The sequence below is a fragment of the Bacillus rossius genome, chromosome 1 (genome assembly GCF_032445375.1).
Source record: "Bacillus rossius redtenbacheri isolate Brsri chromosome 1, Brsri_v3, whole genome shotgun sequence".
Lineage (NCBI taxonomy): Eukaryota > Metazoa > Arthropoda > Insecta > Phasmatodea > Bacillidae > Bacillus > Bacillus rossius.
In genome coordinates this window covers 47,112,235-47,137,086 of record NC_086330.1, presented here as the reverse complement: position 1 = coordinate 47,137,086, position 24,852 = coordinate 47,112,235, and the positions used below count along the sequence as shown (strand labels likewise).

Here is a 24,852-nt window from a genome sequence, read left to right as displayed (position 1 = left end):
TCTCCGTAGCTATTAGATAATATTTAGTAAATATCTGTAAATAAATTTTAAGACTTAAGTAAGAAATGCAAGTGTGTTATTATAATAAATTCACCCCTCAGAAAATACTATTGACACAAACATGAAATAGTATTCAAGCCTTAGATCTTCAGTCAGTACATGTGGTTACGAAACCTGCCCGTAGCACGGTGAGGAAGGGATGAAACTGTGTCCTGTGCGGCAGGCTGCGGGATGTGACCCTGGACACAGCGGTGTCGGCGCCCGGCCGGCCGTACCCCCTGGCCCGGGGCGTGGAGCTCTGCGACTGCCCGCCCGAGTACAACTCGACCTCGTGCCAGGACCCGAGCGTCGGCTTCTACCGCTACCACGACGTCAACTCCGTCCAGTCGACCATCGTGATTCAGTTGGTGGGCGAGGCGCGGCCATGCCAGTGCAACAACAGGTCGGCCGTGTGCGACATCGAGACGGGCCGCTGCCTGGTTAGCTCCACCGTTGATTCTCTGTGTTTCTATTTGGAGTGCTGCGCAGTGCAAGGGAAAATCATGAAGCAAGTCACTAAAGGTAACAAAAAGTAACTTAATAATGATGATCACTTTGATGCGTTCTGGGATTCGCTTGAGTTAATAAATGCGGAAACAATGGGCACCACCGTATGTAGGGAACACGGTCGGAGCGGAATCTATGTCCGCGGGGCATAACGTCGCCCGTGTGGAAGCGTGACCCGTATCCCCCTAGCACAATTACCTGGACGTACCTGGACTTGGCTTGCCCTCAGCAACGAGCACGCTTACAGTATGTTAATAATATGCGACCTCTTATAGGCGTCTCACATGCTGGTCTCGCCGTAAGTTGTCAGAATGTGGACAAGCACAGAAACAAGGATACAAGATTCGGTAAATGAGATTTAATACACAGCATCGCATCACATGCTTCTTATATAGTGATATATAAAAATGAATGGTGGAAAAGCCTCACAGCATTATTTGGTTTAGTGGATGTTGAGAGCCACCTCGTGGTTGGATGAAGCTTCTCGTGGTATTGTCTGAACTCCGGCTGGCGGATTACAGTTAAATTAAGCTATAAAAAAAAGTTGGCACCCGAGGTAAGCTCCAAGGATAAATAAAAGCAATTTAGATTATTAAAATATGTCATGATGACAAAGATCAGTTGAAATAAAGATATTGAAGTTCTCAGAGTGTGGAAGGCATTCTACCTCAGGTGACGATACGAAGCGACTGTGTTGAGAACTGGCCGCTAGGGGCGCTATACGGCATACCTACGTCAAGTTAAATCGACAGTTCACGTTCGTGTCCCTGACTCTAGTAATTATAAATAATACTAAACAAACATACAGAAAGTTTTCTGGACCCTGAAAACATCACATAACACTTGGGGCGAAAGAAAAAGGTTTACAATCTGATTTATTAGTTTATAAAGGCAAGGGGGCACTGACTCTAATGGAGTTAGTGGCATGCCATTCAGAAAGCACATATCACATGCACGTCGCTGGTGGGCGGAGTGACAGAGATAGCGGACTCACGGGCATCGGGCTCACGGCAAGTTTCATACAAGAGTGGACTAAAGTTGCACAGGCAGATCGTGCAGTTTTTCAACTAAGCGGAGGTTCAGCAGACTGTAATTACCAGCGTACGTGTGGGTTTTCAACTAACTAAGCTGTTCCCATGCTCTAAAGTCACATCTTCCAATGGCAAAGTACAAGTTTTTGACTCTTACTTTTAGTTTTAGCAGTTTTGGTCAATACCATCGCATTATATTCAGGTAAATATGTTATCTGTCAACATAATCTACACAAATATTTATAAACCCATCCCATTGTTTTATCAGTGCCCCAATACCAACTGCATAAACTTCTTTTGGTTGCTGCCTCAGCCACATTAGGACGTGCTGCTGTTTTGATTTACAAACATTGAGCACCGTCACCATTTTAAAACATTATAGCTAGAGATGGTGATTTATAGCATTTAAAATAATGACATTTAGCATTTTGAATTTGAAATTAAGCATTTTGTAGCATTTAAAAAACACAATTTAGCCAATTCTCTCATTTTACATTACTGAAGAAAAGTATATTTTTAAAAAAGAAACCGTTGCTTGCCGTTTTTCCTTCAACCGACTTCTCGGTGAAAATTTTTTTTTGCAGTCTGATGTCCCTCAGATTTAATGTGCTTTTCAAGCAAATCTTTTTTTTTCCATTCCAGATGGCGATTACATAAATTGCGCATTAAAATATTTGTATCACTTTCCTATAACTGTTCACTTTTGTATTCATTTATGTGATTGCGAATGGGAATGACGTTTCGTCCCATTTTTACCACGAGAAATAACAGTATACAACACATTAACGAGTATGCACGTATTTGTAAACACGCAAGATTACACAGACTACGCAAGATTACACAGACTACACAAGAATGAAACACAGCCAGAAAATGGGACTTACAATTGTTAGCGCAACGAAGCAGAGATGTCGCAATATGGTGGCCTAAAAACTGTACTCTGCAAGATGACGGACAATCCTCCAGCTAGTTGTACTTTGCTTTGTTTACAATCGCGAGGCACGGATGGCCATTCTACATTCAATATTTACGAACAATAGTAGTTGTGAATGACGTGACAATAAGATACTTGTGCTGAATACGCCATAAAATGATGGTTTCTTTTGATACTGAACTGAAACGAAATACAATCAGTAAATAAATTGTGTAGAGTGAAGATGAATCTACGTTTTTACCTTGATTTCGCATTTATCTCGGAATAGTCTAGATTTAGCATTTTATAGCGGAAAAAATATAATTTAGCATATTTTAGCATCTATTTAGCAAAAACTAAAAATCACCATCCCTAATTATAGCACATGAGCAAATACAACTTAGTCAATATGAAATTAAAATATCATAAAGCCGGAAGATGCTGCCATATATTAACATTCTTGGAATGTTCTTGCTACTGTTCTAAGATAAATCATATAAATTTGTGACATACTAAATGATTTTCCCTTGTAACTAGAGGTATACCAGTTGGAGTGTGCATTCATTTGAATCAAACAACATATTTGTAGCATGATATAGACTGTGGATTACTTTACAAATGTAGAAAAACCATCTTAAGAAAATCTCATTTCAGAAAATTTCTTTCATTATGGATTGAAAATTTTGGTACTTGACGTATGAATACATACAATTTTACCCTTTTAATAAGTCTAAAATTTTAAGTAAATTGAGAAATGTCTTAAAAGGGATTTACTGTATGTTTAATACGGTTGATATTATATCATCTAGATGTCTGAAGCAAAATGTTAAGTAAAACACCCATTTTATGTTTTCATTAATTTAAAGAAATCTTTTACATTTGTAGTGCTTGAAGTGAGATTTTTTGTAAATATGGTTATGGTATTTTTTGTTCGTGGTGCTTTAGTTTTCGCAAAATGTAGTTGTATGTTATTTGTTATTTAATTTGCTGTTTTGTGATTGGGATGGATAAATAGTAGGCTATTATTAATGGTCTAATGGAACTATACAATGTGCAAATGCACACGTAGTTTGTACTATTTTTTGACATCTGTAATTGTGTCCCCGGGCTTTAAGTCGTAGAAATTTATCAAATCCTAGCCTCTCACCTTAGATGATCACAGTTCGAATTCTAGTGGACATGGTCCAACATTTGTTATAAATGGGAAATATTTTGCATTTGTCATGAGCACGTGCGAACCACATTCAGCCACTCCTTCACCTCATCTCATTTCTGCTAATCCAGTCCTCAATAAATGGGCTGGTAACTGCAAGAACAGTTATTTTGGAAGGAAAAATCTACTGTGAGCACTGATAACTCAACTATTAGAAATAAAACTGAATAAAAATTTTACAGGCGTCAGCTAAATGCGAGGTTTTTTTTTTGTTTGAAAAAAAACTTTTTTTTTTCAGACAGAGCTCTTTTTAAGGCCAACATCATTGGTGGTTATATGCTATGAATTTTATAACTACCTTAACCGTGAAGGTGACGGAACTCACCACTTCTACAATGTAACCAGGAAGCCACAGTAGCTGTTTCCCTCTAACACTTCTACTAACACTCTAACGCTTAACTCCAATGGATTAGGTCAATATAAAGGATTTAGTAACTCCAGACAATCCTGGCACTAAAGGTTTTGGTCAGCTGAAAGAAGTCCTTTAAAACCATTACAGTCCTTAAACATTGGTAATGGCCTAACTAGTTAAATTTTATGGCCGGGTGCAGATTTTTAAGTCACTACTAAGCGTTAATATCAACATGCAATTTTGGAGCATTTTTGATGGAAGCCTTACATGATACGTAGTTTTGTTAGTGGAGTCACAGCATCCAGCAAAAACTAATAGAAGTGGAAAACAGTTTGGAACAAGCTTATGCGTTGGCTTCAACTTTGGAGCAGGCAGAGAAACAGAGGTAACTTAGCACATAGTTGATTCAGCAGGTGGTTGATAAATGGGTGTCTGCCTATCAAAATACTCCCCGTACATCTGTAATGGGTGTTCTCCAAACCGTTACGCTTCTTCATCACGATGTACAAGGTGTGTATGTCACATCCCTGAAAGGATGCAACCTGCGGCACTTCCCAATGTGAGAGCAACTGGACTTGCCAGTGGGTTAAGTGACCCACGAGGATTGAGCGAGGCAAATAAGAGAAGGTTCTCGTTCATCACTCGTTCACCATCACTTGCTTTTTTTTTGTAACGATTTAGCATCAAATTTGTGACGTAAACACATCAGATATGAGACATTATTATCCGAATGTTCATCTAACTCTTCCATACGTCCAAACAATGCCATTTTATCATAATACTGCACTTCCCGTTAAAATAAACACCTCGTTCCCACTATAATTTATCTCGTTCAACAAACATTGTACTCACACAGAGATATGCTATGTAGGTAATTGTTAAACAAGTGATGTGTGTGATCATAATTGTAGCTAAGAAATGAATGAAATTATGTTAGATAAATTTAAATTCATAAAACCAGTTTGCTTCCAGATTGTTAAACACTTACTTAACAGGTGCTTACAGAAAAAAATGTTAATTGGTGGTTATGATCATACTTTCAATAATAGATTCATAGTTTTTCCTCTTTGAAAATGTGCGAAACAAGAAAATTCTCTTATTGATCACTGTCCTGCTTAAGGAGTCAACCTGCCAGTAACATAGAGAAATGTTGTTACTGTACTCAAAATGTAACATTATTTCCACACCAGTTTATCACAATATGTTAATTTAATAAGCTATTTTAATTAAATTTTATGGTAAGTTAAAATTCTTTGTCTGTGTAGGATAAAGATGATAAAATAACACCTAATACAAAAATTTTCAGTGTAACTTCTGAAAAAAAAAGTTAAATATTTGGTTCGTCGAAGAAGAATATTAAAATAATATTTTACTTTTTTTTTTTAGGAGGTTCATATGTTTTTGAAACTGTCCATTTTTTCATTAATCATAATCACAAATTTCAATGGATTCATTTTATATATATATTATTAAGTTTGTTTAGGTTAATAATACAGTACTTTAAATATATTTTATTTTACAATGCCCTGTGTTTAGTGTCTAAGTTAGCAAAATATCATAGATACAATTCTTAGAACAACGCAGAGCCCCGAGGAACACACCAACACTGCGTGCGTGTGTGTTGGTGCAGAACTGCAGCCAGAACACGGGAGGCGAGCACTGCGAGCGCTGTGGTGAAGGCTTCTACGGCAACCCCAGCCGGGGAGGGTGCCGCTCCTGCCCTTGTCCCCGCCCCGACCACAACTTCGCCGTCGGCTGCCGCGTCACCCCGCAAAGAACAATCTGCAAGTGCAAGCAGGGCTACAGGGGGAAGTTCTGCGACAGGTAATGTGCGCGCGCTCCCTCGGGACATGTTACCTGAGACTTTGCTAGTCTACGCTGCACATTATCTGGGAAGAGTTATAACTTTATTTTGCAATGATACAACACGAAGTGTCAATGAAAACTGCTGTTTTTAATTTGACACTTCCACACTATTGATCTCTTCACAATGTGGTATTGTTTGAACAATAAAACACACTGCCGAAATTTTTGATGTACATATCTTAATCTTAATTTTTTTTTCTACTATAATGGCTTAGGTAAATTTATTTGTAACCCCCAAAACGGCTATTCTGTAAATTAAATCAAAACTTTGGAGCTCTTTTTAGAAAATCATTTGGGCATATGTTGATAACAAAATTGGCTATTTAATATTATAGAATAATTTGTCCAGAATGATTATTGATTAATCAGAGTTAGCCTGTTAGACAAAGTTTGATGTACTCATTATTGTAAGAACTTAAACGATGGAAGTTGAGTAAGCATTTAAAGTGTATGTCAATCAAAGTTTTATTGAGAATAATGAATGATTGAAAAAAATATATAATTTAGAATAAATCAGGAAAACCTCTTCCTTAAATCCTGGTGCACAAAATCATTTGTATGTATAAATTAAAATGTTTATCTTCTTTTTTTCTTCTTCTACCTCAGTTGTGTTTACTGGAGATTTGATTTAAGGCAGGGGCGGTCATAAGGGCCGGTGAGGAGGGAGGATATGTAAACCACCCCCCTTCCCCATCAACCTTCCAAAAAAAAAAATATATATATATATCATTTTCACCAACCAATGGAAAGAGAATTTGAAAGCAAACAGTGGGAAAGGTGGTTCCATCCCCTCTTCTTCCCTGAAGTTAAATTCTGCATATGCTCTGAGTTAAGTAGAGTCAACAATGTTTTAGTTGATTTTTTTTTTTTTTTAATTTTATTAAGGCTACACAATAATTTCAATCATGGGTGTATATCCTGGGGTGAACAGTGTGGGGTGTGACGGGGTGTTAAGGGGGAAGGGGGGGTTGCGGTGCTCTCCCTGGAATTAAGAAGTTTCTCACTGAAGCGTGACTGTGAAATGAGTTTGGTGTTAAAACTATGTTTTATGGAAATATTTCTGTATATTTTAAAGTTTTCTGATTATTGCAAGCATGTAGGCCAAACCATGGGCAGTACACAACATACAAGCACCATGTCCAGATGTAACATGTCTGTTAACCCTGCGGGCCCTTCCACCCCTGGGTATCACCAAGTACCCTCCGCGTTGCAGCTGTGCGTACGGCTGGTTCGGCTTCCCGGGCCGGGAAGGGGGCTCCTGCCAGCCCTGCCGCTGCAACCAGCACGGCAGCGTGAGCGACGAGTGCGACGAGAGGACGGGCCAGTGCAACTGCCGCCCGGGCATCACCAGTCGCGACTGCAGCGCCTGCTCGGGGAGGAGCGTGCTCACCACCTCGGGCTGCTCCTGTGAGCGCTGCTTCCAAACACGGCCCGGCTGTTTTTGTAGCCTCATTAGAGTCCTTGTTTTCATTCAAGTAAAAAATATTCTGAAATGTGTCCGTGACAGATTTTTTGAGAGAGATTTATTGTGAGTTAAAATACTTTTAAGTGCCTTTTGATTATGTTTAGGTGCACTTGGTTTGTATTACATTACATTTGTTTCTCCATTTATATTTAATATTTATTTTTAAACTTAATTTCCTGCATTATACACTTTGAATGAATATTAAACTATGATTGTTTATCCATTTGCTGATATGCAAAAAAAAATGATTCAGGGTTTAAAATACTTAACATATGAGGCAGAACAAATAAAAAATTGGATTTTTGTCACAAAAATTTTGATTTATTAACTTTTTTACCAATTTACTTCAGTCACCTTCAGAGTACTCTCCATTAGATGCGATGTACTTGTCAAGTCTTTTTTCCCAATCTTTTAAGCACCTCTGGAACTCTTCAACTTTGACATCCTTAAGTGCTCATTGCGAAGCTGTTTTTACCACCTCCACATCATCAAAACGCTTCCCTTTTAGATTTTTCTTCAATCACGGGAACAGGGAAAAGTTGCGCAGGGCTAGGTCTAGCAAAGACAGAGGGTGGGGAGCGACAGACCACCCCTGAGAGGCCAAATAGCGCTTCACTCGTAAGGCCGTCTGAACATTCAACCTCACTTGTCTTGCTTTTTTTTGTCTGGGGGAGTTGGTATTTCACTGGCTTGATACTTTGATACTTTGATACTGGCTTTGATACTTTCACTGGCTTGGTATTTCACTGGCTTTCACATGCTCGCTTGGTTTCTGGGTCATACCTGTAACACCAACTCTCATCACTGGTAATAACTTTGGTCAAAAATTTTGGATCACATTCAATCTCTTTTTTCAAATCCTGGTTCAAATTAAAATTCAATCAAATGTTTTTTTTTTTTTTGAGAATGCAAGGAAATGCAGGAACAGGTGTTCAGGGGAAGCAACAACCCGCGACCGTTGCTCTGCCCGCAGCCTGCGACGATGGCTGCACCGGCGTGCTGCTGGACAAGCTCGACGACATGGGCTCCCTGCTGGGGCGGAAGACGGGGCACCTCTCGGGGGGACTGGTACCCCCTCCGTGGGGCGCGCTCGCGGAGACGGAGGACAACCACACCCGCGCCGCAGACGCTCTTCGCGAGCGGGAGCAGGCCGTGGATCGGGCGCGGGCTCTCCCCGGGAATGCTGGCGACGAGCTCAAGAGGAAGGCGAACAAGCTGTTGCAGCGAGTGAGTTGCCGCATTAAGGTGGAGGAATCCCCTGCAGCTATGAGATTGTTGTGATCTCTCATCATTTACTTTACAGACTTCACAAAATAATTTAAAAATAAAAACCTCTCACCAGGCACACAGAACCCTCCACTGGAGCAGATTCAGCAGCCTGCAGATTATCAGCCCATGCACTTTACCACTACACCACGCCGCTGACTTAACAATTGAAGAAAAAATATCAGTTAAATATTATCTTTGTTAGATTATAATTTTAACTCACAATTGCGGCAAAGTTACAAGTTATTGCTATGTAATGAAACCCTACAAAGTTTCAAAATAAATAAAAACCCTAAAATTTACCTGACGTTTAAAATGATACATTTTTTTTTTAAATACATATACCTATTTTTATATGAAACTCCCATTTAATCCAATGTTAATGATGGGACACCTACTGCTAGTGCCATTAGTTGCAGGCCGCCGCGAACTTCACTAATCCGATTATACACACCAAGGCAAGGATAGGAAGTTACCTGACCTATCTACAGCAAAACCCCTTATTTGCACTTTTCATGGGGACAAAGTAAAAAAGTGTAAAAAGCGGGAAAGTGTAAATAAAGGGAAAAGCATAAAAAGGAGTACAGTTTACCTTATTTAGAATTTTTTTCCTTTTGTTTAATAGCACATACTACAATGCAGGTACAAACACACTAACAACAAATTTTACTTTAGTATTTAATCAATTATTAATTTACCACATTTGACAAAAATAAAAAAAGAATGAAAGCCAAAATGTTTTTTCTGATTACTTCCTAAAAAATAAATTTGAAATTTTCTTCTGCTTGCTTTTTTGGCTGTTCAAGGAGATTATTTGCCTCTCCAAATTATAAATACAGTTGCAACCGGCAGGGTTTATAACAAATACGGGCTACATACACATTGCTCACAGTAAAAAATTTTTTAAGAAAAGGCCGCAAATTGATGAATATTTACCGTCAATAGCGCGCCAAACGCGGAGAAAGGTCATTGTACTCGGTCAGCTGCTGTAACGACGCGGCGGCGCATGCGCACTCTATGCTCCGCCCAGACTCATGACGCCATCAGCCGCCAACCAATAGATGCGAGCTTAGCGGAAAAAAATATAAGCTCCACCTCCCGTGTACCAATTTTATCCAGTTCTAATACCAGTTTATTGGTATACGCACCAGTTTTCTCGCTGCCGTGACATGTTCAAGTTTACGTTTATCATGATGTCTTGATACCAATAATTAATTATTTACGATCCCCAGAAATAAATGGTTAGTTTAAAAAATATGGCGTCAACTGTACAATACTTCCCAAATTATAAAAGACGTATAAAACAGTTACCAAGACACCGCTCATTTTATCTTGTGAAGTTTATGTCTCGTACCAGTATTTCGGCTAAGTTGTGACATAAATACAGTATCAGAACTTACAAGCAGCCATGTTTGTACATTCATGATGACGTCGTCCGGGCCTGCGGCCCCTTTGAGCCCGATACGACACCGCCCAACCACCATCTATATTCAAACCTCCCGCTCGTGCGTGCGTGTGTGCGTGTGTGTCTAGCCCGGCAAGAGGGCGCTTAGCTGCAGTGCGCCGCACCCCTAATTTGCTACGTTTTAATATTATTTGTAAACCCTTTTTGTTTTCATCCATCTTCGCCCCAGTGCTGTGTAGTTTACTTGTGTTTCTTTAATTTAAATAAGTTACCTTAAATAACTATAGACGTTGCCCGGGCGGACCCGAACAGGCACGGACTTGGACGAGGATAGGAATGCTTTTATATGAATTATCATTAAATAAGTAAATAGTAACAAACTTTCCATTGTCAGTAATTTTTATATATTTTTAATGTTTATCTGTAATTTACTCAACTTTCGCCGGGGCACGGAGTCGTAGAATACAGTAACGGTAATTGTGTTGGCGCGAAGGGCGCCATGTTGCCACCTGCGAGCGATGAGCTCACCCCAGTCCATCTTCATCACTGACCGAGAGCAGACGCGCCAGCACCCCGGGGACCTCAACCTTTGTTCATCACTGACCAAGTAATTTCTGTATCGTTAATTCTTTTTAAATCGCTTTCGTTCGTCATCCTCGGGGCAGCTCTCGGTCAGCGGGCTGTTTAATTAATTAATTGTCTCAGTCGAGTTTTTTTTCATCACCGTGTAATAAGTATACTTTGCAGCATGGCCACGTGTGTGGACCATGCCCTCACCTAAACCGATTCGTGCCTCAGGCTTTTTAACCGTGTAATGTGTAACGTGTAACGGGCGTGTAGAGAGACGTGTTAGTGAAATTAAATCTGGAGAATAAATATAAAGTGAGTACTTATTTAATCACGTGGTGAGTGAGTCTAGGAGCGTGGCGTGCCCGACGCCTAGAGCGGGCCAGGTCTGGGTAGCTAGGATAGAAAGGGCTGGTAACTCGTCCCCACTTGGGCTACGTCACGCCCTGAGTGAGAGACTCCGCCGGGTCCACGTGCCCTTCCACGTGGTGGCGCCCATAGTTAACATCTCGAAATCACCGGCAATGCGCGATCAGCCCTCAAATGGCGCCCAAGAGCGTGGGGCGAGTTACATCTTCCGCGAAAACCAGACCTGTACGAGCGTGTGAGATAGGCGGTTGTTACGCGGAGCGCGCGGAACTAAAGTTCGCGCTGGAACTATTGTTCGCGCGGAGCGCATAGCGGGACTCTGGCGCGCCAGCCACGTGATCAGCCAAGCGCACGCTTCCAGGAATCCGCGCACAAACAACGGACTCCGAGCGCAGTAAGTAACACAGTGCTGATGTGTTCGTGAGGACTGTTCGTGTGCAGAGTACCACGTGCGTAGACATGTATCCGTATCCGGACGAGTGTATCGGGTGTTACTTTCCCCGCCCGAGTTGGGACTTGCATGGCAGGACCGCCGCCGGATACGAGTGTGGCTACTGTACGGAGTACCGCATACACGGCGTGACGAAATGTGGAGCTAGGTCGTGTCCCGGAGGTAGTAGCGAGGGATACCGCTGCCAGGAATGTGCCGGCCTGTGGCATCGTGGCTGTATCGGCGAACGTGAATGGACCATACTGCGCAAGTTTTTTACCTTCACGTGCGCACGGTGCACTGCCTACCTAGCCACCCAGGCGCAGTACGAGGCAGAGACGCTGGAAAATCCTCCACGACACGCCTCGACGCTTCCCGAAACGCCGACGCCGCTCACGCCGACACCGACTCCGATCACGCCGACACCACTCACGCCGAAAAAGACGCCGCTCACGCCGACGCCAACCACGCCGAAAACGACTCCGCTCACGCCGACGCCAACCACGCCGGAAAAGACGCTGCTCGACTCGCCGACGCAGCCCGTGCCAAGGACGCCGCCCGTTGCCGGAACGTCACCGCCGCACCAAGCCGACTCCTCACGCACGACGCCGACCCCAGCACCACGAAGGTACGTCCTGACGTCACCCGCACCGCCACGTGTTACGTTACCGACGCCTACCGCTCTGACAAAGACGCCCGTCGTCCTGACGCCCACGCCCGTCGTCCCGACGCCGACGGCCGCCGTCCCGACGCCCGCCGTGCCGACGCTCATCGACTTGACGTCTCCCGACACAAGTCCGATCCCGCCGCCGCCTGCCACACTGCGTTTCGTCGACCCGACGCCACTTATCCCGACGCCGACGCTCGCCGTCCCGACGCCGACAATTCCGCTTCCGCCACCTCCTGTCCTGGAGCCGCCAACCTCGGCACCTCTCGTCGACCTGACGTCTCCCGACGCTGGTCCTAACGCATCATCGCCAGCAAGACCTCGTTTCGCCGACCTGACGCCACTCATCCCGACTATGATGACGCCTGACTCGCCGAAGCCAACCGAGCGACGCCCGACAACGACCGTCCCGCCGCAGTCTGCGACGCCGTCCAGCACCCGCCTCGTGTCGGAGACACCTCCCGACGCCGGAATGACCTCGCCACCGCACCGAACCGCCGTCCCGACGCCACCAAGGTCATTTCCGGCGAAACCCGCATCGTCTCCGCCACACGACTCGCCACGGACGCCTCCAGACTCGACGCCGACGCTTCGTGTCACCCTGTCGCCACCACCTGGCTTCGACGTCATCATGCCGTCGTCACCGCCACCAGAGTGCGCAGTAGCAAACAGGACGCTTTGCGACACGATGTCCAGGGCCATGACGCCGAGACGCCTGAGCGCCGCCCCGCCGCCTGGGTTCGCTCCTCTGTGCCCGCCCGGATTCGCCCCGCTGTGCCCGCCTGGCTTCGAAGCACAGCCAGTTGATCATGCCCGAGTGAGACAGACGCGCGCGACGCCGACACTGACGCCGCCTCCATGCCCACCTGACGCGACGCCCGGAACGACCGAGACGCCACGACGCCCGATTCCGACGCCGATCGCCGCAGTACCGGAACACCGGTCAAGTGCCCTGCCGCACGAGACGCCACCCAAATGTCGCAAGTTGGCAACATTGGGACGCCGCACCGTGAAGAATCGCCTGAGCTCCCTGCGTCCGCCTGTCGCGATGCAGGTCGACGCCACGACGCCGGGACGCCCGACCGTCCCACCACCGAACGTGACCACCACCCGGACTTCGACACCTGTCACCCGTCTGTCACGACGGGCCGCGAAGCGCCCGCCTGTCGGCGAGGCTGAGCCGGGTCGTGCCGAGCGCCGCCCGCGCTTGCTGCCCGCCTGCCACGAGCCGCCTGACCTTGGCCGCCGCCGGCCCTGCCGGCCGGCGCCCTGGCCACCGCCGCGCTGTCACACGCAGCAGCCGCAGCTGACGCAGATTTGGGGCTCGGGACAACTGGTGGGTCACCACCCACAAGGTTAGTTAGCCAGCGCCCATTCTGTCCGTGTGTATCGTCCCCCATAGTGTAAACATTGCTCAACTGTCATTTTGTAAACATTGCTCGCCGCCATCATGTAAACATTGCTCGCCCTTCCATCGTGTAAACATTGCTTGTCCGTCCGTCATGTCAACATTGCCACCTGCCCGCACAAACATAAACATCAACATTGCCACGTGGGAGTGCGCGACGTAAACACCACAGGCAACGCCCCCCAACCATCTGTCAAACGGCGCTGTCATATCGGCCTACTTTCGGAGGGGGCAATTGACGTCGTCCGGGCCTGCGGCCCCTTTGAGCCCGATACGACACCGCCCAACCACCATCTATATTCAAACCTCCCGCTCGTGCGTGCGTGTGTGCGTGTGTGTCTAGCCCGGCAAGAGGGCGCTTAGCTGCAGTGCGCCGCACCCCTAATTTGCTACGTTTTAATATTATTTGTAAACCCTTTTTGTTTTCATCCATCTTCGCCCCAGTGCTGTGTAGTTTACTTGTGTTTCTTTAATTTAAATAAGTTACCTTAAATAACTATAGACGTTGCCCGGGCGGACCCGAACAGGCACGGACTTGGACGAGGATAGGAATGCTTTTATATGAATTATCATTAAATAAGTAAATAGTAACAAACTTTCCATTGTCAGTAATTTTTATATATTTTTAATGTTTATCTGTAATTTACTCAACTTTCGCCGGGGCACGGAGTCGTAGAATACAGTAACGGTAATTGTGTTGGCGCGAAGGGCGCCATGTTGCCACCTGCGAGCGATGAGCTCACCCCAGTCCATCTTCATCACTGACCGAGAGCAGACGCGCCAGCACCCCGGGGACCTCAACCTTTGTTCATCACTGACCAAGTAATTTCTGTATCGTTAATTCTTTTTAAATCGCTTTCGTTCGTCATCCTCGGGGCAGCTCTCGGTCAGCGGGCTGTTTAATTAATTAATTGTCTCAGTCGAGTTTTTTTTCATCACCGTGTAATAAGTATACTTTGCAGCATGGCCACGTGTGTGGACCATGCCCTCACCTAAACCGATTCGTGCCTCAGGCTTTTTAACCGTGTAATGTGTAACGTGTAACGGGCGTGTAGAGAGACGTGTTAGTGAAATTAAATCTGGAGAATAAATATAAAGTGAGTACTTATTTAATCACGTGGTGAGTGAGTCTAGGAGCGTGGCGTGCCCGACGCCTAGAGCGGGCCAGGTCTGGGTAGCTAGGATAGAAAGGGCTGGTAACTCGTCCCCACTTGGGCTACGTCACGCCCTGAGTGAGAGACTCCGCCGGGTCCACGTGCCCTTCCACGTGGTGGCGCCCATAGTTAACATCTCGAAATCACCGGCAATGCGCGATCAGCCCTCAATGAGTTTACGTTTTTCCCTCGTGCATTTTAGATTGTCTCCTGCTATAATTACTCGTACTTTTACACGCCTAGGCTTAAATTATTACATGTTTAGAAATAAAAGCAACTTTTCATGTTATAAAATATGTATATTTTGCTATTTAAAATGTTCATTGCCTACTAGCTCCACGGTATTTTCTGGTTGTTTATGGTTGTTCGTGACGTAAATAGCGGGATTGATTCGATTTTTGAGACGTAATTCGCGGGAAAGTATTGTATTGGACTATATGGGAACCAAACGGGACCTGAAGAATATAGTGCAAATAACGGGAAAACGTAAATAACGGTAACGTAAATAAGGGGTTTCGCTGTATATGACCGTGATCCAAAATAATGTTTTAAATCAATTTTCTCCTTTGCAAGAACCATTAAAAGAATTTTTTTTTTTTTAATATATTGTGTTTGGCTGTATTGCATATGTGTATGATTTCCTTGTATTTTTCTCATTTTTTAGGCAACGCATGTGCTTGGAAAATGCACAACAGCTTCTAAAAATGCATCATCTGCTAAAACTGAAGCAGAGGATATTTTTAGGAAGTTACAGGTTACTCAACGAGAAATTGATGGTAAGTATAGTGTATTTTGCATAAAGATGCGTTGGGCATGTAAACTGAGAGTGGCGGCAGCAGGCAGATTCGTCTGGTAGTACTCGATGGCAGACCCAGGGTTGCCGAGATAATATAAGAGTCCAGGGACAAAAAAATTTGTTGAGCCCTCTCCTCATTACTTAATGTACAATTTTTCAAATGAAAATTAAAAAATATATATATAAATACTAAAATTTACCATGGCCATGAATGCAATGGTGAACTGTATGTATCGCATAACTTATAAGTAGGGGCAAGATTTTATGGTGAATTGCAAGAAAACTGAAATAATGCTGAAAAGCATGTCAATACACTGTATAAATGTGAGTTAATTAGATCTTGGAACTAAGCAGCATTTAACCAAAACTTAATTCAAATCACAAAAGAAATAGTAATCTATTAATGTTTGAAATTCAAGAAATGTCATCATCTCCGGACAAAAAATTGTACCAAAGTGCATGCAAATTAATTTATGTAATTTGTTTTATTGTGAATCTCTTGTTGAATCACTTTCAAACCGCAAATGCTTGCCAATTTATTTTTATTGTTCTGAATGTACCTATCTGTTTAAGACCAATTTGTTACAAATTATTTTATCGTAAAATTGCATCATACAAACACGCTAGTATTACAGAACAGTATTCATAAAACTAAAAACAATAACACCAAAATATTTTGTTTTAAAAATGAAATTGAACTAAAAATTATACCATAAAATCTTGTCTTTCCAATGTATTTTATTAGCAATAGACTTGCAATTGTTGTCCTGTCAGGGTAAAAAAATGCATTAAAAATAACATTTCCAAACTTAACTGGGCCCTCTTCTGCTGCCAGCCTCTCCCCCCCCCCCCCCCCCCCCTTTCACACATTCACTCTCGACGGCACTGTGTAGATCTAGCTTTCAGCTGTGGGGAGGGTGAACTACGCGTAGGTTTTTGGTGATATGGAGAACAGTGGCGTCTCGTCAGGGCAAGCAAGGCAAGCAGTGCTTGCCCAGGCAGTTTCCAGACATTGTATTTTTTAAATAAATATTTTATTCAGAATAGTATTTTACTTTGGCTCGTGCAGTTAGGTGTATGTATTTTTTACACTATCTTCTTGGGACCCAATACTGTGCGCTGTGCACTATAAAAAAAGAACTCGTTGACACAAAAACATGCTGTTTTAGAAGCGTTGCTAGGTTTAGAAGCGCTGGTAGGATCGCTTTCAGCAGGAAGGCTGCCGCAGTAGTTTCCTTTCGGAAGGGGGGTGGCATGGTACAAAGGTTCAGGGAGGGGATTGTCTGGAAAAATACGCGGTAGAAGCTACGAAGGTAACGCTTTCTTGCCGAACTGGAGCGAACATGGCCGAAGCAGACGGTGGAATTTTTCCGCCGACTGCTTCGGCTATGTCCGGTACAGTTCGGCACGGCAGGTGGCGATGTCGCGTTTCAGTCGGCGGTCGTCTCTCGGGGCGCGCGCATCTCTCCCGCGGGCTGTTGGCTGGCAGTGCGTGGGGGATTTGTGGGCGTACGATGATACTACACTCCCACTTAGTATATAAGTAATGTAGAGTAGGTATTTTTCTATCAGAATAATGTAAGTCAATCATTATTTTTCAAAAATAATGTATTTAAAAAAATGTCAATTTTTATACCTGTGGAATAGTCAATGTTCAGTTAAGAAAACTACTTAAATAGCACCATTTTGTACCTTGAAATCCATATTTTCCCGGCGGAGGGCCCCCAGACCCCCCCCCCCCCCCCCCAAACCTCATCATGTTTTGGTGTGAACGGAGTTATTGCTTCCCCTCATGTAAACCTCACGCCTCGCCACTGATGGAGAACCTTCCAGTCAGATGTGGAGTCTAAAATTAAAAAAAGAATAATAGATTCCAAAAAGGTTATTTTAACATATTTCTGACATTTTGAAAAGCCATTACCAAAACTGCAGTTTTACCTGATTTCAAAGGTATCTATACAATTTAAAAAAATACACAGAGTAGCACAAAAAAAATTTAAATAGCTAGTACATTTTTTACAGAAAAAAAAATTTATCTTCAAAATGGAGATGATTATATTTTTGAAGTGAAACTTCTTTGGACACAATGAGAGTAAAATATAATGTAATGTTTTCATAAAACATTGAGAAACTTTTCTGACACGAAAAGGACAGAGAATAGATAATTGGCCAAAGAGATATGAAGGGAGCACTATGCTATGTACGTTGCTGGTCCCATTTTTGTTTTCCTATTTGTGAGATGATTTGTCCCCGCTCAAAAAAAAAAATGGAACCCAGAGAGATAGATGAACGAGAGACTGACTTGTTTCAGAAAATAGATAGGTATCTTTACAGTCAGCTGTGAGTGCCTTGAATTTTATATTTGCAAACAGCGTACTCGTGTTCGTCCTTGTTCAACGAGCAGCGTGGAGAGTGCTGTTGAGACAGTTCCTGCATTTCTCGCGTAGAGAGCGCTACTTGTTATGAATTATTTCATATTTTGTTCAGAGATTTGTCATGTTCCAAATGGCAAAATTGTTTGAAGAAACAGTAACACGCACAGTTTTTCTTAATGGTGTATTTCAACACTGAGTTATATTTATTGTTAATAATTCATTATTGATTGATCATTGATTATTGATATTCTGACCAGTTATATTGAAGTGAGTAATATTTTTGTTAATTCATGTTTTTTCACCACTAGTTACTTGCATAGTGTAACAGCGTTGTTACTCTTCATGACACAGAATATGATAGAATACCACTAATTTTTGGTGCTGATTTTAATGGGAATTTCGGATCTGAAGATCCGATACCATTAACTTTCTGCGTGAAAAATTTAATTGAAATATGAATAGTGATCTTGAAATGGCAACAACAATATATCTGGAACTACAGTAGATGCTGTTTTTACACAAAATTTCAAATGTATAGTGTCAAAAATGTAGTTTCATATTTGATTTACCATAAAGCTATAATATCAATCAACAGTAATGTAAATTTCAAGGAAATAAATTAAAAAATTTAACTGATATTTTGGCTATAATGATTTCATTTGTATCTTTTCAATTGGCAAAATACTTTCTCGCTTTCTCTCTCCCTGCCATTTTACCCCTTATGATAACTTACAAGTCGAGGTTTGAATTGCCAAAGCAGTTTCACTTCTATCACATGCACTGAGTTACATGCGCTCCTTTTTTTTTTCCTCCAGTCTTTATAATTTGATGGGTTGGTATTGTGGGGGAGGGTGTATCACCCATCACCCCTCCCATTTAACCATCCCGTGTATTAGTACTTACGTAGGAATTCAAGTCTGGTAACCATTTCAACTAGAAATTTACCTAACAGGAAAAAGGTTTCACCTCACAAGCAACAATCTTCATTAATTTGCATATATGTTTATTGATTGGATTAAAGGGTGTAAAAATTTTCATTTCCTGATCTTTCACAGGTGTTTTGCAATTGTTGGATGGCTATGGACAAGGCGAGGCAGGTATTGTGAGCATCTCAGCAGTACTTAAAGAAGCCAGACGACTACTCTCCAAAATCAAGGCTCACAATTTTGAACGAAATAAACAAGCTTCAAACCGAACCCTCCAGTAAGTAGAGACAGTGCATTCTTTATTTTATTTCAAGTCTGCCTATTGCAGGTTGTTGTAGCCCTGACTCGAGTGGTCAGTGTCATGCATGGCCGACTAGAGAGAGGGCGCATGTTACTCGGAATAACAACCAAGGTGGTCTGGTGTTATTTCTCTCTATCCTGCATCAATGATTGCATACTTTTATGAATAAAATTGAATCATTTTTATTTTAATAATAAAAGAATTAACTTTTCACTTCACTTTATAAACAGTCGACGAAACAGTTCACATGTAGATGACTTGTAATTAATTTTAAAAACTGGCATTTAGCTATAAAGTTTTAAATATAAATATGAACAAGTTTTCATATAAATAAAGTGTAGTCAAATATCTATTATCAATTATATGAATCACCATAATTTTTTATTCAATTGTAACATAACCTATTATTACTGCACTCGCCGACAGCGTAACGGAACAATGAACGTAACAGGACACAGTGTAACGGAACAATTTGCGTAACGGGACACTTTTTCATGCGTGCAGCCGGCGTTCATCGATTTATTAGACGTCACGTCAAAAATGATTCAATTTTATTCATAAAAGTATGCAATCATTTCATCAATGTTTGTTATGACGTCACGTTAAACTATCGTCCGTAAACCGACTTTACAGACAACCAATTTTTTTTATTTTGAATGTGATCTTTTTCTGCAATTTTTGCCTGCATCTTGTATCTGCTCTTCATCAAGTATGGATGAGTAGTATGAACCTGCCATGTTTTTTCTTTTTCAAAATGACTGATTAAGAAAATTCCATGACTATCCTAGAAAACAGTCACCACCACTTTCCCAGCCAAAGGAACAGTCTTTACTTTTTTGCAGCTGATTCCCCCTTCGCAGTATTTGGTGTCTCAAAAGTTCATCGTCACCCAAGCTGGTATGGCCAGGTTTGAATTCAGCTGCACAAAATATTACTGTGGTAAATGATGGTGCAGAGTCCTAGTACGTTAATTTAGCGTAGGCGTATGCCTTCAAAAACCAAAAATTCAATGACAGCTCGATAACTCAATTTTTTTTTATTTCCACAAAAACATGCGCATGGACTCACGTAATTGATTATTAAAAAAAAACAATTGCACGTCCAAAATGATTGGAATTTCATAGAGTACATTCCAAAGCATAAGCAAACACATTGCCCAATTTTTGTTGACAAGTGCTGCCATCTTCATGTTGATGATGGAAACTTTTCAGACAATCCTCGTAATTTAAATCTTAGATACTGCCAGTCTGTATCTGGGCGGCTCTAAATAAAACAACATTCATATTGCACCAGTATACATACCGCTGTTATGGGTGCAGTAGTTGGCACCGTACCCATGACAGACAGTGTGTAATATAAGATGGCGTTGTTTTGATGTGTGTTGTGTATCATTTAATATAAGTTCAATAAAATAAAATATTTAGCAACCGCAGTCATATGGTGGTTTAAGTTTTAAAACAATTTCTTTGAAATCACACAGGGTGCACTTAAACATTGGCAGACAGTACGGACGTAGCAGGTACAACATCAACACTTCATGAATGTACAGCTTAAATGAATCAAACAATGTGCACTTAGTACATTTTTACTCTTCTATACATATATTGTGCAACTGCAGCTTAATATTAACAACACGAAGAAAATGCAAGGATTTCCGTTACTAATAGCATTCCATCCCCCTGAAAAGAGGCATTTAGTTGGTAGAGAGAGAGAAGCTAAAAATAGCAGTGTCTCTTGTTGGGGGAACAGATATACATATCATCATTTGCTGTTGTTGGGTCACAAAAATGTAAAACAATTTCTGTATGATGATGAAATGAAAAAGGTAAGAGTGTTATGGGTGTGGTAGTTGGCACCCATGACAGTTAGAAAGTGCATGATGTAAGATGGTGTCATATTGATGTATTTTGTAACAGTGACTACAACGTCATATAATAAAGATATAACATGGCGCAGTCGACAGGATTTTGTGTTTACCTTAAATGATTATACTAAGTAACAAGACCGGGCCAGTAACCACAGTGAAAGTAGGTGCTAAGTAAAATATTCGTATGTAAACAATGGCCGTGGGTGGCGGAGTTAAGTTGCCACCTGATTTGGACTTACATAGCAAAAATGCATACGCGGACTGGAAGTTTTGGGAGTCAGAATTTGAAGACTACCTTGTGAGTACTGGACAAGACAATGCCCCAGACAAGGTTAAAATTTCACTTTTGCGAAACATCATGGGTGATAAGATTTATTTCATGCAGAGACACATGGTAATTCAAAATGTTACACTATTGTTACACTACGATTTAATACACATCTTGGTCTTTACATCCACTCATAGATAACTGCCTCCCTCGTCGTCTGTACCAGAAGTACCAACTCAATAGAAAAACATAACATTTCTCAAACAGTTTAACACTCCCCCTCAAGTTAAACATTTTAATGACAGTTGACAGAAAAATTTTAACTTGACACAATATAAACCCTTCAACAGAAAAATTTTAATTTCAAAGCTTCTCTAAAGTATATAAACTTGTTCAGTCCCAAAGCCTTTGTGAAAATGTCACCTACATTTTCTTCTGTGTTTACATACTTAAGGGTGAGCATTTTCTTTGTAATAACATCCTTTAGAAAATGCATCTTGATGTCAATATGTCTTGACCTCTTGCTATTCTCGAAACTTACAGCCATGTTAATCGCACTCTGATTGTCTGTGTATAAGGTGGGTATCACGGTATTGTTCTCGAAATCTTGGAGCACACCTTGAAGATAGAGAAGATCAGCAGTTGTTGTTGCACATGACACGTATTCGGCTTCTGCTGTTGATAGTGCTACTGCTGACTGTTTCTGTGATGACCAAAGAATAGGATTTTGTCCATGAAAAATTACTGAACCGCTGGTGCTCTTACGATCTGTTGTGTCTCCTCCCCAATCTGCATCAGAGTAGGCACACAAGGTTTTGTCCGAACTTGTTTCAAAAGTCAGACACACTTCACTAGTTTTCTTCAGGTATCGCAGTACTCTTTTACCAGCAGTCCACAGTTGGTTTGTTGGTTTATGTAAATGTCTGCTCAAAAATGATGTGGCGTAGGCTATATCTGGTCGGCTTACAGTAGCCACATACATGAGCGAACCTACAAGTTCTCTGAATGGCAGTTGAGCATTTACAGGTTCTTTTGTGTCAATCTGGAGATTATTTTCCATTGGAGTATTTGCCCCTTTGCAGTCCTGCATCTTAAATCTCTCCAACATTTTGCCAATAAGTCTTGTTTGTGAAATCTTCATTTGATTCCCATTCCTTATTATATTGGTTCCCAGGAAGTCCTTTGGTTCCCCCAGATCTTTAGCATTGAACTCTGTTTGTAAAGACTGTTTTAATTTGATGCACTCGACTGATTTTCCTGTAATTAACATGTCGTCAACCCAAACAATTAACCACACATTTTCACCTTTGTACAAGCAGAAATCACAGTTTGATCGTTGCATCCCAACAGTTTCCATAAAGTTATGGAATCTTTCATTCCATTTTCGTGGAGCTGACTTGAGACCATAAAGGCTCCTGACAAGTTTCAATACTTTCCCTGGCTTATTTATCACACCTTCTGGTGTTTTGATGTATACATCCGAGTCTAAGATGCCGTTGAGAAACGCGGTAGGTATGTCAAGTTGATGAATTTCCCACATGTTTGAAAGAGCAACTGACAGGAATAGTCTTACTGTAGGCAGTCTAGCCACAGGGGCATAAACATTGTAAGATGATTTTTCCTGAAACCCCTTTGCCACAAGTCTCGCCTTCTTCGTACCATCTTGCTTTGTTTTAAACACCCATTTTGTGTCTATGGCCTTTTCTCCTGGAGGTAGGGTGACTGATGTCCAGGTTTCATGTTCTTCCAGAGCTTGAATTTCATTTTTAATTGCCTCTTCCCAACCTTCGCCTATCTTGATTGCCTCGGCATAGTCCACTGGTTCACCAGCACATAGGCAGTAGGCAATGTGAAGTTCATAGTCATTGAGTCTACTTGGTTGAACAATTTTCCTTTTTGTTTTTCTCGATATTTGGTTTCCTTGGTTTTTGAATCCATGAAAATCTTCTTCGCTATCACTTGTTCCGACATTCACATCACTGTTATCTGGCTGAATTTCTTCAAAGCGTGAAAGACTATGCTCTTCTGTTGCCCCTTCTATGGGCAGAGGGTTTTCTTCAGTCACAGATGAATCTTTGTTGAAAAACACATCATCCTCATCAAACACAACATCTCTGGACTGTACAATTTTGTCTTCTTCTGGATCCCAAAGCCTGTAACCCCCTCCACAATAGCCCACAAGCCTCATGCACTTACTTTTAGGATTCAGCTTATTCATCCTGGGTAAGGTCACTACCCAGGATTTTGAGCCAAAAACTTTCAGTTTTTCCATGTTCCTTTCTCCATACCAGTAATCTGCAGGTACTTTGCCCTTCGGCAGAGACATGGTGGGACATCTGTTTAGTTCATAAGTTGAAGCAAGTAGTGCATCTTTCCACATATGTTTAGGTAGGCCTGTTTCTACAAGTTTTACTCTTGTTTTGTTCAGTAAGGTTTGGTTCATTCTTTCAGACACTGGATTTTGTTGAGGAGTATATGGCATAGTGTATTCTAGTATGATACCTTTACCCTTGCAGTAGTTCTTGAAACTATTACACACATACTCCCCCCCATTATCACATCGTATTCGTTTGGTTTTGAGCCCAAACTGAGTTTTAATCAACCTTACAAAATCAATAACATTCTGTGATGCTTCATCTTTGGATTTCAAGATCTTAACAATAGTAAAGTGTGAATAATCATCAATTAGTGTCTGAAAATATTTTTCCCTATCCTTAGTTGGTGGATTTATCGGACCACATATGTCTGAATGAATAAGATCTCCAATGTTATCTGATGACTTATCATGAGCAGGAAATTTAAGTCTATTCATTTTCCCTTGTATACAAACACTGCATTTGTCTTCGCTATATGGAAGAGCTATAATTTTAAGTCCATTTCTGCCCAAATGACCAAGCCTTCTGTGCCATAGATTATTGTTGACATGGAGGTTACAACTTTCATTTTCAAACTCAAAACTAGCTACAAATAGGTTTCCTTGCAACTCACATTCTATTGGGAAATTGCTATTGGTTACTATAGTTGCACGACTCTGTGTGAAAATTACTGTGTTTCCTTTAGAATTGAGTTTTGAGACAGACAGTAAATTGTGAGACAATCCCTCGACAATGAGAGCATGTATGGTTACAGTTCTATCCGCATATTTGAGACGTATAATGCCTTTGCTGTTACTTGTTAGGGTGGAACCATTTGCTACTTTTATGGTTACTGGATACTTAAGAAATTCAACTTGTATCATGTGCTTTTTAAGTGAATCTTGAACCAAGTGTTCTGTGGCACCAGAATCTACAATGAAGTTTATTTTCCCTGTTGCGCTTATGTTTACTTCAGAAGAGAGAGCAACGAAAGAAATTTCAGATTCAACATTATTTACATATGCTTGATGTGATACTAATTTACTGTCAGTGGGCTTACCTTGATGTTCTTGATCACCATACCTGGGCCTGCCTTGACCGTAACCCCTTTTGCTGAACCATCCTCTTCCTCGTCCTCTTTCAGGGGTTGTATTTTTGCTAGGGCAATTTGAAATGAAATGCCCTAAGCCATTGCAACCAAAACATCGCCTATTGGTACGTTCTCTTGCGCTGAACGAGCATTCACTATCACTTATCACTACGTTTGTATTCTTCATCTTGAGTTCTGCATCCAGAAGTCTACTCTTGACAAA

General features: G+C 41.8%; 1 protein-coding gene across 1 annotated transcript in view; it reads left to right on the top strand.

The window, feature by feature from the left end:
* Positions 1-24,852, top strand: part of LOC134527624 (laminin subunit alpha-1) — a 597,962-nt gene that overhangs the window by 492,020 nt on the left and 81,090 nt on the right. The window contains exons 22-27 of the mRNA XM_063360509.1: positions 224-479; positions 5,686-5,879; positions 7,135-7,328; positions 8,360-8,613; positions 15,317-15,428; positions 18,879-19,026. Of these exons, the coding sequence (XP_063216579.1) occupies positions 224-479; positions 5,686-5,879; positions 7,135-7,328; positions 8,360-8,613; positions 15,317-15,428; positions 18,879-19,026 (1,158 nt within the window). The remainder of the gene's footprint in view (positions 1-223; positions 480-5,685; positions 5,880-7,134; positions 7,329-8,359; positions 8,614-15,316; positions 15,429-18,878; positions 19,027-24,852) is intronic.